The sequence below is a fragment of the Rhipicephalus microplus genome, chromosome 2 (assembly GCF_043290135.1).
Source record: "Rhipicephalus microplus isolate Deutch F79 chromosome 2, USDA_Rmic, whole genome shotgun sequence".
Lineage (NCBI taxonomy): Eukaryota > Metazoa > Arthropoda > Arachnida > Ixodida > Ixodidae > Rhipicephalus > Rhipicephalus microplus.
This window is the reverse complement of record NC_134701.1, coordinates 252967935-252982074: the sequence shown is the minus strand read 5'-3', so window position 1 is coordinate 252982074 and position 14140 is coordinate 252967935. Positions and strand designations below refer to the sequence as shown.

General features: G+C 44.3%; 1 protein-coding gene across 1 annotated transcript in view; it reads left to right on the top strand.

Annotated features, from left to right (window-relative positions):
- LOC142794588 (cell adhesion molecule Dscam2-like) overlaps positions 1 to 13381 on the top strand; it is a 108405-nt gene extending 95024 nt beyond the window's left edge. The window contains exons 10-17 of the mRNA XM_075885911.1: positions 693 to 962; positions 1969 to 2088; positions 5824 to 5997; positions 6588 to 6738; positions 7567 to 7715; positions 8361 to 8492; positions 9612 to 9770; positions 13243 to 13381. Coding sequence (XP_075742026.1) covers positions 693 to 962; positions 1969 to 2088; positions 5824 to 5997; positions 6588 to 6738; positions 7567 to 7715; positions 8361 to 8458 — 962 coding nt within the window. The 3' untranslated portion in view covers positions 8459 to 8492; positions 9612 to 9770; positions 13243 to 13381. The remainder of the gene's footprint in view (positions 1 to 692; positions 963 to 1968; positions 2089 to 5823; positions 5998 to 6587; positions 6739 to 7566; positions 7716 to 8360; positions 8493 to 9611; positions 9771 to 13242) is intronic.
- The last annotated feature ends 759 nt before the right edge of the window (positions 13382 to 14140 follow it).

Below are 14140 nucleotides of genomic sequence, written 5' to 3'. Positions count from 1 at the left end.
AATTATCACTCATCCGCAATGACAACTCCACCCGAGGAGCATCGCTGAAATCGACTTTCCGGAGTCGAGGTAGTGCGATCAGTGGAGATAGGTTCTTGAATGGGAAGGCGAAAGAGGGGGCTTCTCTGTGGTGCCCTTTATTCTAGCGCAGTAAACTCAGTTCTATGTGCCGCCTGTTTTAAAGCGATAGCTTTCTATAGCTAATTTGGCAATCTTGGATGAACATCGGCCGACATCACAGATTTCGAATTAGAGGAGGAGGAGCGTTAGAGGCCGAAGAAGTGTTGTAGTATCTTTCATCGTGATTGGTGGAGTGATGACAGGCCCTAACTAAATGAGGCGGTGAAGCATCACGTTGGCTGCTCCTCGTGCCGACATTCTGAGAATACCCATTGCTCTTTTTGGTATGTCCTAAGATGTCAAATAATGAACCCTCTTTAAAGTTAATACTCTTTCGGAAAGTCGCGCCTCCCACGACACTAAGAGGTATTATGATCTCCAAGGAGAGTAAAAATTTATCCTTATGGAGAGTTATATGACAAATGTGGATAATTACGTGAACAGTTAGGACTTGTCAAAAAATGTAAAAAAAATTGTATATTCAATTTCGCTAACGGATCGAAACAGAAGCGCCCATTCGTAGTACGTTTCCAGAGCTCATTCGCCACTGAATCTTCGGGCTTCCCTCGCAGCTGGGCCGCAGATCACGCCATTCCGGTGGCTGGACGTACTCCAGGAAGGCATGCGTGCCGCACTCAGTTGCTTCGTGCACGCCGGCGAGCCACCAATCGTCATCGAATGGCTCAAGGACGACGCGCCTTTCACCAAATCCGTGCGCCCGGACGGCTTCATGTCCACGATATCGATGGACGCCCTTACGCCGCAGGACAACGGCAACTACACCTGCCGCGCGTCAAACGCCTGGGCGACCGCTAGTCACAGCACCGTGCTCAGGGTCAAAGGTCAGTCACTTGCATCGTCATTGTTATTCAATTCAATGTGCTTTTTAACCTCATTGGCCAACTTCAAGGAGGTTTAAAAGATTGGAGAGGAAGTTATGTTCAAGAGTGAAGTCAGAACTAACTCAGATGGCGGTGGCGATCATTTTACCAGGAGTAGGATAGAACACTTAAGTTTAGCGTATAAAAAGGGCACCTTTGGATTCAACTCCTTGCAAGTTTACATTGGGAAAGTTTTCTGGACTCATACAACTCAATGTGTGTCTTTGTGTTACTGCTGTTTTCAATTGAACCTTGAAGGCTTGGCCAATTTCTTCAAATAGTACTTGTTCAAATGTGTACTCGTTTAAATGTACTCGTTTAAATGTGTTCATTTCGTCTGACAGATCTATCTCTTTTTTTAATTAAACAAGTCCTCACAATAACACAACAAAACAAATTTACAAATAAGCTACTCCAACCTGAAGCTGCACTCAGAACATGCATTAGACAGTATCGTATTCGTTGGTGATTTCTATTTAAGTTTGCTGTGGCCCTTCTGCGGGGATAAACAATACCACAACTCACAGAGACCATGCAAGCGCGCGTGTCGTGCTTCATTGTCTGAGTTACATGATATTCTCGACGCGCAGTTTATCCAAATAAGCATTCACGTCATGTGCTAACTTGGATAGCATGACACTTAGGCGATTACGTAAATGTTCACTTACCATAAATCACAACAAAAGCTGGACACTACGTGCTTGTGTTGGGGGGATAGTCGGGGAGGGGGCGGGGGGTCAAGTTTTCGAGATATGTTAGATGTACCGTAAGTTCTTTGCCAGAAGTATTGAAGTGTACTTGTCTGTCACATAGAAGAGTACATGACACTCTAATCTAAGCACATTGGTCCTTGTCCACTCATGCGCCTTGTCGAAAATGTAAATAACTTCGGCAAATAAAGAGTTTCGTGTTTACTGGCTTAACTTGACAAGAATATCGACGGTTTCAATTATCTAATCTTCGGCAGTGGCCCCGAGCTGGAGATCGGAGCCCAAGGACGTGGTCGCAGTCACCGGTCACTCGGTAGTGGTCGACTGCCAGGCGGAAGGCGAGCCACCGCCGCACATACGCTGGAAGACGGCGTCGGGTAAGCGGCATGAACGAACACACTCACCGTTCTGTTCCCTGTTTAAAAGCGTTATCTGACATTGTGCTACCTCGCAGCAGATGCAAGCGTAACGCATGAACGTCACCGTCACATGGTATATGTGAAATCAAGCTTCACAACTTTCGGGCACTGGCGCCCGTAGATACGTGAAGAGATCTCGGCAGAAGAGCGCGACTTTACTGAGACGGAGCAATGAAGCTGCAGGTGGGCGTAGCTATTTCGCTACAAGCATCACACGAGTCACGTATGTCCTTTTAGAAGCCAGCACAAGAATTCGCGTTTTCTCGGCAGTACTTAAAGGGTGGGAACTACTTCGTCAAATTTTATTCAATGAAATGCAAAGAGCCACCAGGGGAATCCGTAACAAACACGGCGTTTGTGTTGTCTTGGTGTCTTGTGGCCGTATCTCCACACCTTTTTGAATTAAAGTTTATTTGTCCTGAATTCATCAATAGTGGCAACACAGGTGGAAACATGAAAAACCTTACAAGATTCTTCCCTTCTAATTTAAGCTTAAACGCGGGCCCGGGCCGCTGAACATCGCAGTATCAAAATGTATCACAAGTACACTTTCTGACATCACCCCAATAACGCAACGAAAATTACAACATTTACGATTTGTCGCAAATCGGGAACAACTGGCTCAACTTTCTTCAATTCTCATACGCTCTGGTTAAACGCATTTCTTTTTTTTCCTTACGAAAGCAAGTACGTACGCACGCAACTGCCTTTGAAGCACCTCTCACCAGAAAATAGTCCGGCTTGCAGCGCAATCAGATGCGCCTCGGGGGTCACCGTAGAGAGTTCGCTCGCGCGGAGGAAATCGAAGCGGCAGCCGAGTGCCAGTCAGCGATAGCGTCGACTTGACGATGCCACGTTTTCTTTCTCTCTCTCTCTCTCTCTCTCTCAAAGAATCCGACCCCCGCCTCCTCCCAAACCATCGTCCCACCCAAACCATCGTCGCAAACAAATGTGCCACCTGCTCCCACTTATTATTATTCAAACGGCAGCGACGTGGCCATGCGAAGGTCGTTTCCTAAGACGCCGCCACGAAAAGTTTTTCGCTTCGCGTTATACTCCTCTGCCGTGCTTTCTTTTCAGCCATCACCTTTCGTTCGCAACTCGTTTGAATCACTTCTCTTCCTCTTCACCCGTTTAGTCTCTCTGTCTCATTTCGGTTTTATTTTTTTTACTTACGTTCTCATAGAACCTTCCCCATTCTGAGAAGTTGTTCATTTTCCTTTCCGAGGTCCAATGAGGTCACGACGGTTTCGTTATGCGAAAAAAAAAAACATGTGGGGAAACACTTTCTTTCTTTCCCAGCACTCTCTCTTCATCCGTAAACGCAAATAAGCGCCTAAGGTAAACACATAAAAAATTAGTCACGCATGCTGTGTCAGGCTAAGGCGCCTTATGAAGCACTGGCGTTGCTGAACGTGCAAATTTGAACATCTCTTTCCCCCTTTGTGTGTATGTGCGTGTTTATTTTTGCCGTCCTTCGCACAGATCTTAATATCTGTGCATGTGTTCTTTCTTACATTGCCAGTGTGTCTGTGTTTTTTGTAATGCGTTTACTTTTTTCACCCTGTGCCTCTATTGTACGTTTTTGCGCATGCGCATTCTCTTGCGTGTTTGCATGTGCGAAAAAAAAAGCGTCATCATGCACGTGCCGCCAGAAATTTGCGGAGGCGTAGAACATATATAAACAAAATAGAAAGTGAGGGGCGGGGTGGTGTTCCCTCCTAGCAGGACAGGGTGGAATGAATACCGCGGAATGCAGCAGAAAACAACAAGCGAAGCGACGTCAGAAAGCGGGTCAAAAAGCAGCAGCAGCAGCAGCAGCACAGAGGCGGCGCCTTCACGCGAGAAGTCGGTGTCACAAAACAAAGCGAAGGAGGCAATAGCAGACCCGGAGTTCTTTTTTGTTCGTATCTGCTTATCTTGTTTTGAAAGAAAGCAAGGACGCGGAGGTGCAGACTGGCGATGAGGCAGCCGAAGAAGACGGTCTCGGAATGCAGGCGCGAGGAACGGCGCGGCGGCGTCGGCATTTGCCGCGACTATAGCGCCGCGAAACGGAGAGGACGGCAAGAGCGGGAATGACCCGCTCCAGTGAGAGATTCGCGAATGCAGAGATTCAGCGAGAAATAACGGGTCCCGTGCGCGCGCTAGCCCTCCAGCCAAACCTCGATTTGTTTTGGTTTTTTTCCTCCTTGCCCCCTCGCTTTCTCTCGCGCGGATCCGCGTTTAAGATATGCGCATATATATCGCGACGTCACGCGTCTGTTCTCGCCTTGCACGCCGAATATCATTTTGGAATCTGCGCGGCAGCGTAAGAGCTGAAGAGACGGCAAGAAAAGGAGAGAACAGGGAACGAGAAAGGAGTAGAGGGAAGTAAGAAACAAAGATGGGCGATGGAAAAGGAGAAACGCGCACCGTTGCATACCGTCGGACCCAGCTGCAGGATATCCAGCAATTCAACAAACGAGAAGTCTCGCAGCGAGAATGAGCACAAGCATATCGCGGCCACTAACCGACAATTGATTCCGGGGCAAAACTTCTGAGAGGAAGGTTGAATTAAATTACGTTTTCGCTTTCGTTTATCTTTTTCTAGGCAGTCATTAAAGGAATTAGTCTCGGGCTGAGAACGGATGTGCGAAAGAACAAGGCAACGTTAAGATGGGATTGGCCTGTCGCTTGGAAATGGGATTGGTGTCGTAATGAATGGGGATGAAAAAGCAAAACAAGCATCCGAGGAAAATTCAGGAAGATTTTCTTTGGTGCCAGCCCGTGCAAAATAATTGATGATGGTCTAAAAATGCGTAGGGTTAGCGCTTGTCTTGTACTCTTCGCACCGTTAGGTTGTCACTGTATAACGTATCCAGAAAAGCAATATTCACCTCCTAGTTACGAGATGTTATATAGCACGCGCATTATTAACATATAGCTGCAGCGCGTTTGAGTTAGTGACCGAACACTTGTAAACGTACTCAGCGAAAATGGAAAAGGAGCAGTTGTAACACGGAATAGAAAACAAACTGTGCAGGAAACGTGATAATCTAGTTACTTTTCTGCCAAAGTTTCTCTCTCTCTTTCTCTCTACGTTATATCACAAGCCCTTAAAATCAACCGTCTGCCATAAGTAAAGACCACTTCTCACAAGGTTGTACACATGAAAAAAGACGCACTAATGCTTGAACAATTGAGTTCGTGTTAGGTGAAATGTCATTCCAAAGCACGTTTTGCGTAACTCTCAGCAAGCACGCATGCTGCCGTAGGCGATCAGTAAGAGCACAGGATAGTTCAGTCTTTCTATCGAAGCATCTCGCCGAAGCGTCACTTCTATTAGTTCAGCACGGTATTATTGTAGATGAAATGACTTCTGTAACTATCGGGAACCTTACAATGCCGATCGCGATGAGTCTTCCATATGTTAATAATTAGGCAGATATTACTATAACACAAACCTCTTCAACTTGTTAGCAAGTATAACTGTGTTATCTCCAGCGATCAATATTTAATACTAGGCTGGGATGTTAATTCAGCTGTTAAGTATGAATAGTCACGGGGACTTCCTGCTAAGAGTAAGTGCTGTTCATATACCTCGGTCCTTCTCTTCTGATTATTTTTCGCTGACATCCATCGTCCCCTAAAGAAAGCCAACTTGGTATATTATTCCAGCCAACGCTGCTTCTTGGACTATTTTCATCTCTACAGGTTGGGACGGCGGCCCCTATCGCGCCCTGGTGAGCACCTCCCGAGTGCACGTGCTCGTCAACGGATTTCTGAGCGTGCGCAGTCTGGAGACTGGCGACGCGGGTCTCTACCTCTGCGAGGCCTCCAACGGCGTCGGCGCTGAACTCTCCAAGGTGGTGCGCCTCACCGTACGCAGTGAGTGAGAAAAACGATGCTGGGTCGTGCTTTCCTACCAGTCGAACCTGCAGTTTATGATTGCTTTTGCTCGGGATTGCGCTCCGCCTATACCGTCAACGTAAAATCCTGCTCCCGTGATGAGAATCTGAAGTTTGGTATCTTGCTAATACACGTGTAGCAAGTAATTCACGAGTGATATACATACGATGGTTCCTGATATAAGTGCACCTTTGTGCTCGAGGTGGCTAGAGAGAGAGAAATGACATTTATTTATACATCCGGCGTGAAGGAAATGCCCGGCCTCACAAGGCGCGGATCTTCCCTATGTTAAGATTACGGCTATTCCGATAATTTCGGAGCCTAGACCTTGAGGATATTGTACTTCGACAGTTACTCGGGTGCCTCCGCGCCTTTTCTCCGTTGCTTCGCCACAGTCTCCTCAAGCCGCTGGATGGCGCTCGAGGTGGCTAAACTGCGTGCCTTGAGCAAAACACGCTTTTAAACTGAGCCCACAGTGAAATCGTTGACGAAAACGCGAGCCACGCAAATCTGTGGGGATGCTTAGAGGCATGTCTGCCCAAATTATATCTTTTTGTTTCGTTGCGCAGGCAGTCCTCGTCTGTCACCCAAGGAGTCGACCACGTCCGCCAAGCGGGGAAGTACGGTGCACCTCCAGTGCGAACCGGAGGCTGGAGACACACCCATGCGCCTCTGGTGGCTCAAGGACGGAGTGCCCGTCGCAGCTCTCGGAGATCACAGGTATCTGCACTGTGCGCAGTGCAATTATAACTATTTATAACTATACTCTTTCACCAGTTCATGCACGGTGTGTCTGCTAAGCAACTACAAGACGCCCGTTAGAAACAATGAGAGCTTCGCAACGAAATCCAAGAAAACCCACCACTAAGCGGTACACACAAACTGACTAGTCCAAACAAGTATTCCAAACTGATTAGTACCAAAGAAGCTTCTTTTTCGTAGAATATATAAGTTAAGCCTATACAGTCTCGCAAAGCACACACAGTGAGTTAACTTGCCTGATATACTATGTCTACTGCAACGCGTTTTTTTTTTTTTTGCATTCATATGTAATTGGGCAGCATATATCTTCAACCGTCCATTTGCGTTGAAGCTTGTGTATAACTGACCCCTACTTCACTCTAATTTAATTTGGGAAACATGAGTTTTATTCTTGAAAATTTATTAAAACTATATTTCAGATGTAGGTCCTCGCAAAGTTTGAATCACAACTCACTCAAAGCGCATTATCACGTCAATGTCAGTTTCTATTCACCAAACTTTTTGTTTCTTTGTGTGAATGAAGAACACGAGTATTAAATTTTACGCTACTACAATATTACGTCATTCCTTCTGAATTCGTTGTTTTTTTTAAAGGCAGAGCACACTTACCTTACTTTCATTTCCAATACAATTAGCCAGCTAAGTCCAATGTTTTAGGTGGCGTACTGCGTCCTTATTAATTCAAATTTCAAGCAGCAAAGCCGATTTAAAACACGACCAAACTTTATATCCGCTTTCACTTCCCTCACGCGACAAGCGAATACGTGTTTCTTTTTTTTCTTTGAGGTACACGCAAACGCAGCACGCTGACGTCAAGAGGCCCAAGTCTACGCTGACAATCATGAACATCCAAAAGTCTGACGACGCCGTGTTCACCTGTCACGCTTCCAACGACTACGGAGAGGACACAAACAACGTGCAGCTGACAGTGCAGGGTACGAGCATCTGATGTCGACGTCTTCCTCCAAACTTTTGAGTTGTACGTATAGGTCGGCGAACTCACTCGTGAGACTAAGAACCAGCCACGATGTTCTGGCAATGTTTACGGTACTTAACTGGCTGCAGATCGCGACATCAAATCCCGGTTTCGGCAGCCGCATTTCGACGGAAATGGAATGCTCGAGGCCTTGATGTGTACTTAGCTTTAAGGGTACGTCAAATAAGCGCCCAACTTGTTGAAACTTGCAAAGCTTTCTCCTACAGCGTCTCTCATAATCATATCATTGTTTTGGGATGTAAAGCATCAATAGATGTTGCAATAAGATTTGAGTGCTCGTTAAATAACTCCGGGTGGAATTAATCCGAAGCGTCTTGCTACGGTGCGCCTCATAATCGCCCGTGGTTTTCCCAATTACGGCCCCAGAATTTTGTTTTTTATTCGCGAACGTTGTACACTAATGCGTATATGCTAGTGAAATATAAATTGCAGTGTCATAAAAATAACACTAAGGCCTCGGATAAGTGTGATTAAATTTATTCAACGCTTCATACAACAATCGTGCGTATTTTTTCTTCTGTGAAGGCTAGAGTTCTTGTAGTTTCAACTTCCCGCTCAGGTCAACTTTTTTTTTTCTTGTCAGACGTACCCGGCGTACCCGAAAGCCTACAAGTCAGCGAAGCGTCCAGCAGATATGTGCGGCTTGCCTGGACTGAGCCTTTTAATGGAAACCTTCCCTGATCACAGTACCTGCTGAGATGGACAAATAAAGAAGGTAACTTGTTTCGGGATTGACTCAAAATGTGATTTTAAACAGAATAACATTGCTTCTATTTCTTTTATTAAGTTCTACCCTGAAGTCCTGTGTGTTTACAATGGCCATTAAACTCCATTTTTGATCATAATCTGTGTTATGTGAGATATTCCTTGTGCGTTCACAATTACCATTTAGCGCATTTGCTAAATTTTAGTGCATATTCTGAAGAACTTAATTTATATTTGAATGTTTTTATATGACGTCAGCGGCCTAAAAGTCGGGCAACACAGGCGCACTCGCGATCTGTGGCGTAGCAAGCTGTTTTTCTCTGCGAGCATATGAATCCTTTCAAATGATTTTGTGTGCCGTGCCGCGCGTGCCATTAACCCATTTCCGCTTTCTTCGGCTTGATATTGAAATTGAACGATTCGCGGCGGCTGAAACTATGGCAGAAAACCAAAGCTGCGCTCCATGCAAAATATGGCGTCACACATGCCATGGCAAAATGGCGATCACCGTCCGTGGGTGGTGTCTGGTGCCGGCGACTTTAGTGCTTATTCTGTACCCCAAAAGTTATTGTGCAGTGCATTTTTTTTTCACTTATGTACATGTACAATGCACCCTTTACGTCTATTTTTCGCTTATATGCACGAATTAATGCGTGGTCGTGGCATGGCCTCTTTAAGTTTGTTGGCCCGCAGCGGTGGTCTATAGTGGCTTAGGTAATCGGCTGCTGACCCGCAGGTCGCGGGATTGAATCCCGGCTGCGACGGCTCCATTTTCGATGGAGGCGAAAATGGTGTAGGCCCGTGTGCTCACATTTGGTTTCACGTTAAAGAACCCCAGGTGGTCGAAATTTCCAAAGTCCTCCACTACGGCGTCTCTCATTATCATATGATGGTTTTGGGACGTTAAACTTCGCATATCAATCAATCAACCTTTAAGTTTCTTAATATAAATCTAGTGCGACCTGTAGGACTCAATTGTAGTTCTTCCATTCATCCGTCAACTATAGCAGCATATCTTCATAATGTAAGCATGACATAATTGTAACATGAAAGGAGAGCCACCACCAGAGGGGCCCTTGTAGGCATGTACATTCGAGCAACCGGAAGCATTTATATTCATATTGTATAGGAACGTGGGAGGACAGCGTGGCGGTGTCTGGCACCGAGACGAAGGTTACCGTGCGAGGACTGGTGCCCGCTGCCTCGTACCTGTTCACCGTGCGAGCGGAGAACGCACTGGGTCCCGGCAGCTACACCTTGCCCCTGGAGGTGCACACCGACGACGAACGTGAGTTTGAGGTCAACTCGATAAACCGATTCGAATCGTTGATGGTTTTTTTTATCCCTTTCTAAACGCGCGTATTTCGTGGTAGCAAGAATACCTGTCAAAAGGATGGTAGAAGTACCTTGCTAAGTTTTATGTTGTCGACGTCAACATTGATTTCTTAACTTGGCACGTTTTTCAACATCTTGCTTTTTTCTCTGTTTTTATTTTTTTTCTGTAAATGTGCCCAGCTTTTGAATGAACTTTAGTTTGAAAAGAGCGCGTTGTGTTCGTCTTTTCGCTCCTTGTCTTATGTTTTGAGAAAATTTGTTCCGACTTTTAGGGGTCACACCTCCCTTGGGGTTATTTTCAAATGCGACAATTATGGTTATAGCAAGCTTCTGACTCCCTACGATAATTGAGATTATATCAGTGATATCCCAATGGTGGCCATGGCAGTAGCAGTGAAGGATGTGTGCTGAGACAATTTTTAATTATTGTTCAGTCGAACTGGCTTTGGCGTTCAAAACAGACAAGATCCTAATTTTATATCCGTTTCGCAGAACACGGATTCGGAAGTTGCATTCATCGGTAAATAAAATTAGGTTATCGGTCTGATAACAGTAGCAAGGTAGAATCGGAACATTGACCTAGTCATAAATCGAAAAACTACGTGTACAAAAGGGAGTATTGCCGCCTTGTTCCACGTTTTAAAGGAACTCCACAATCTTGGAATAGAGAGAGTGGTGTTGCGTACGAGTTGAACGGGAGTGGGAAAGTAAGGCTTGAAAGCATGGCTAAACGAGAAAGTAAAAACCCTACTCAAACATTCCACATGCCATTCTAATAATTCAATGTGTTTTCGTATGGAACCTATATATATGATACAGCAAATATTAAAGTGGGACGCGTAACCTTTCAACATGCGAAAGGCAGAAAAAAAATATTTTTAAAAAGGTAATTTAATTAAGGGCGTTGCACACGTCTTTGGAACGCAGGACGCACTGTCGCGCTTGCGCTGCTTCCTTAGACGAACCATGGGCCGAACTTGGCATCAAATTCTGCCGATGTTGCGAATTTCTGTATTCCGACGGAGGCCGGTCATCCAAAAGCCTTGGTTAATAGTTCTTGGACTTTGTTTTATCTCTTTTCGAGGGAGCCTGCACTGGCGTTTTGGTCAGTCACACACAAAATACCAGAAGTAAGGTGAATCAGAACCCTTTCGTTGTGCTCTGGCTACGTTTTTTTTGCTTTTCTTGAAAATTTCTCCAAATTAAGGCTTTCGTGTCAGAGAGAACAATAAAAAACAACATAGACAATTTTTAAATGCGAATCATTTCTCGGCAAACTGAAGGCACTTTCAGCCTTTCTATCTTTGTACCTGTCTATCGTTTAGCCGCCTACGTCTGGGTGCTCTAGTGATCGTCCTTTTAATAAGCTTCCTTCAAGTCGCGGGATCGAATCCCGGCTGCGGTGGTTGCATTTTCAGTGGAGGCGAAAATGCTTTACGCTCGTTTGCTCAGATCTGGGTGCACGGTCAAGAGCCTCTGGTGGTTTGGGACGATAAACTCTATTTATTATTATTATTATTATTATTATTATTATTATTATTATTATTATTATTATTATTATTATTATTAACTTGAAGCTGACCAAAATTAATATACGAACGTAAGAGGGCATCGCCAATACTTCTGGCTGGTCGTGACATGAATAACGTGAAACTCCTGTCGCGTACGTCGTCAGACCCTTTTCACTAGATGCGTGTGACATATACCCAGTCAGCATAGGACATGGTATGTGGATATACGCGACTGGGGATTGATAGTTTATACCTACCCATGAATGGTGAGAACGCACATTGGTAATTTAAATGCGAGAGCGTTAAGAAAAACTGACATTGGCAGTGTTGACAAGACGTTTGCAAAGAATTAATGTCAGAGGGCTGGCAGTAATCGAACCCAAGCATTCTGCGTGACAATGAAGTATTCTATCAGAGACGCGCCAGGTCTCAAAACTTCTTTCGAAAAAGGCGCTATACAGACGCAATGCTGGTGAAATGTCAGTTGTAGGTGGAGTGCTCCATGTCTAATCTCTTAAATATTACATATGTGCTCTTATGATACAGGCGTCTCATCGGGTTAACATCAGTTGTATACTTCAGCGCAATGCTCACATGTTGGTCTACGCGGCACTATCCAGAGGTGGCATGTTTAGAAAAAAGTGTTTAACGATTTAGAGTACTTCGTACTCAACTATGGGAAAGCACTGAGCCGTCCCGCTAAAAGAATGCTATGGCAAGTACATCCCTAGAAAACCTATTAGGATCACAAATTCGAACGCTAAAGACCAACTAACCGCATTTGGTCTTGTTAATATTCATGTTGCTGTTAGCATCATTGTGCAGCTGCATACGAACTGGTTATACAGAACATATGCGACTGTCCTACATATGTCTGCGCATACATTTGTATATACCTTCAGCGTCATTTCGTAGCGTTTCGCTCATTAAAAAAAAGTTTCACCACAGTCACCTTCCCTCCGCATTCTTCACATAACATCGATTGCAGAGTACGTGGGATCTGCCGAATTTTCAGCTTTCTTTTTCCTGGTATTTGTTATTGCCGCTCCTCGAAATGCGCCAACGAGTGTTCACCTCACGCCGATCGATTCCAGGAGCATCGCAATAAAATTTGAGGTGAGCATAACTGTCGCTCCACAGGTAATACAACCAGAAGCTATTCCCACTGATGTCACCGCAGAGTCCTTATAGTTTTACATTAAATAGAGCTAGGGCAATGACAAATCAGCTATCAATCTTCAGCGATAAACAGGATGAACGGAAGGAAAATTATCATTCAAAGCTATGACGATAGCAATGTGTTCTGTGTATATAAAATTTATACAAACTTCGTGCGTTCTTAAATCTGTTCATTCACTGCATTGTTGTTTTTTATTTTCTTCCACCTGTGGGGCGTACACTGCATATTTTATTAAACCGTACAGCGTTTCCACGCAAAGCCACGTACTATGTTCGTTTCTTACCCTATTCACATGAGATCTCACGCACTCAAAAGCGTTTGCTTTGCACTGGGCTGTCCAATTACGTAGCACGTAGCAGTCGATAGATTCATGCGTTCGTTCTTTTACTTTTTGTTGGTGCAAAATTAAGCGGAAAAGTCGTTGTCACCATTTTATGGTAATGGCTATCCCTTTTCACTTGGTTGTTAGGAAATATAATTAAATATTGAGAAAAAAACCCATTATTTTGTTTGGTGAACTCTATCGAGCGAACACATTCCGCTAACCTCTGCACATACGAGCATGATGCTAGCAGGCCATGTATTTCAGTCAGTGGTCATACGTAATAACTAGCAAGCATTTAACTAATTAGTAAATGTCCATGACTATGACTTGCCGAACAAATGAATAAATGGTTATTGATTGATTGATTGATTGATTGATTGATTGATTGATTGATATTGCTTGCAATCAGGACGTTTCTTCCTCGCCCGGACAATCGGGGCCCGGTGGCAGCAACCGCGTGGACGGTTACTACGTGGCCTACAGGCGCGAGGGGTCGCCAGAGCCCATCCGCTACCAGACGCTGCACGAACGAGAAGGCGTGCTCACCGGCTTGGACAGGGACACCCGCTACGAGGTGCTCGTGCAGTCCTACAACTACTCCAAGGGACCAGGGCCTCCGTCCAGAACGCACTCCGTGCGCACGCTAGTTGCTGGTGAGCAAAGCAACCGGATGATTAGATACACACTACGCTCTTAATACTCATGTCATTGTTCATTCTACAACAGACAAAACGGGGCCGTCAGCAACGGTTGAGTGTCCTATCTATCTATCTATCTATCTATCTATCTATCTATCTATCTATCTATCTATCTATCTATCTATCTATCTATCTATCTATCTATCTATCTATCTATCTATCTATCTATCTATCTATCTATCTATCTATCCATCTATCCATCTATCCATCTATCTATCTATCTATCTATCTATCTATCTATCTATCTATCTATCTATCTATCTATCTATCTATCTATCTATCTATCTATCTATCTATCTATCTATCTATCTATCTATCTATCTATCTATCTATCTATCTATCTATCTATCTATCTATCTATCTATCTATCTATCTATCTATCTATCTATCTATCTATCTATCTATCTATCTATCTATCTATCTATCTATCTATCTATCTATCTATCTATCTATCTATCTATCTATCTATCTATCTATCTATCTATCTATCTATCTATCTATCTATCTATCTATCTATCTGCTTTACATTTTTTACTGTTTTTTTCCACACTTGGTTTAGCGTAACAAACTAGTCATTTGTTCTGGTTAAAAATCACATCTTCTTTTCCT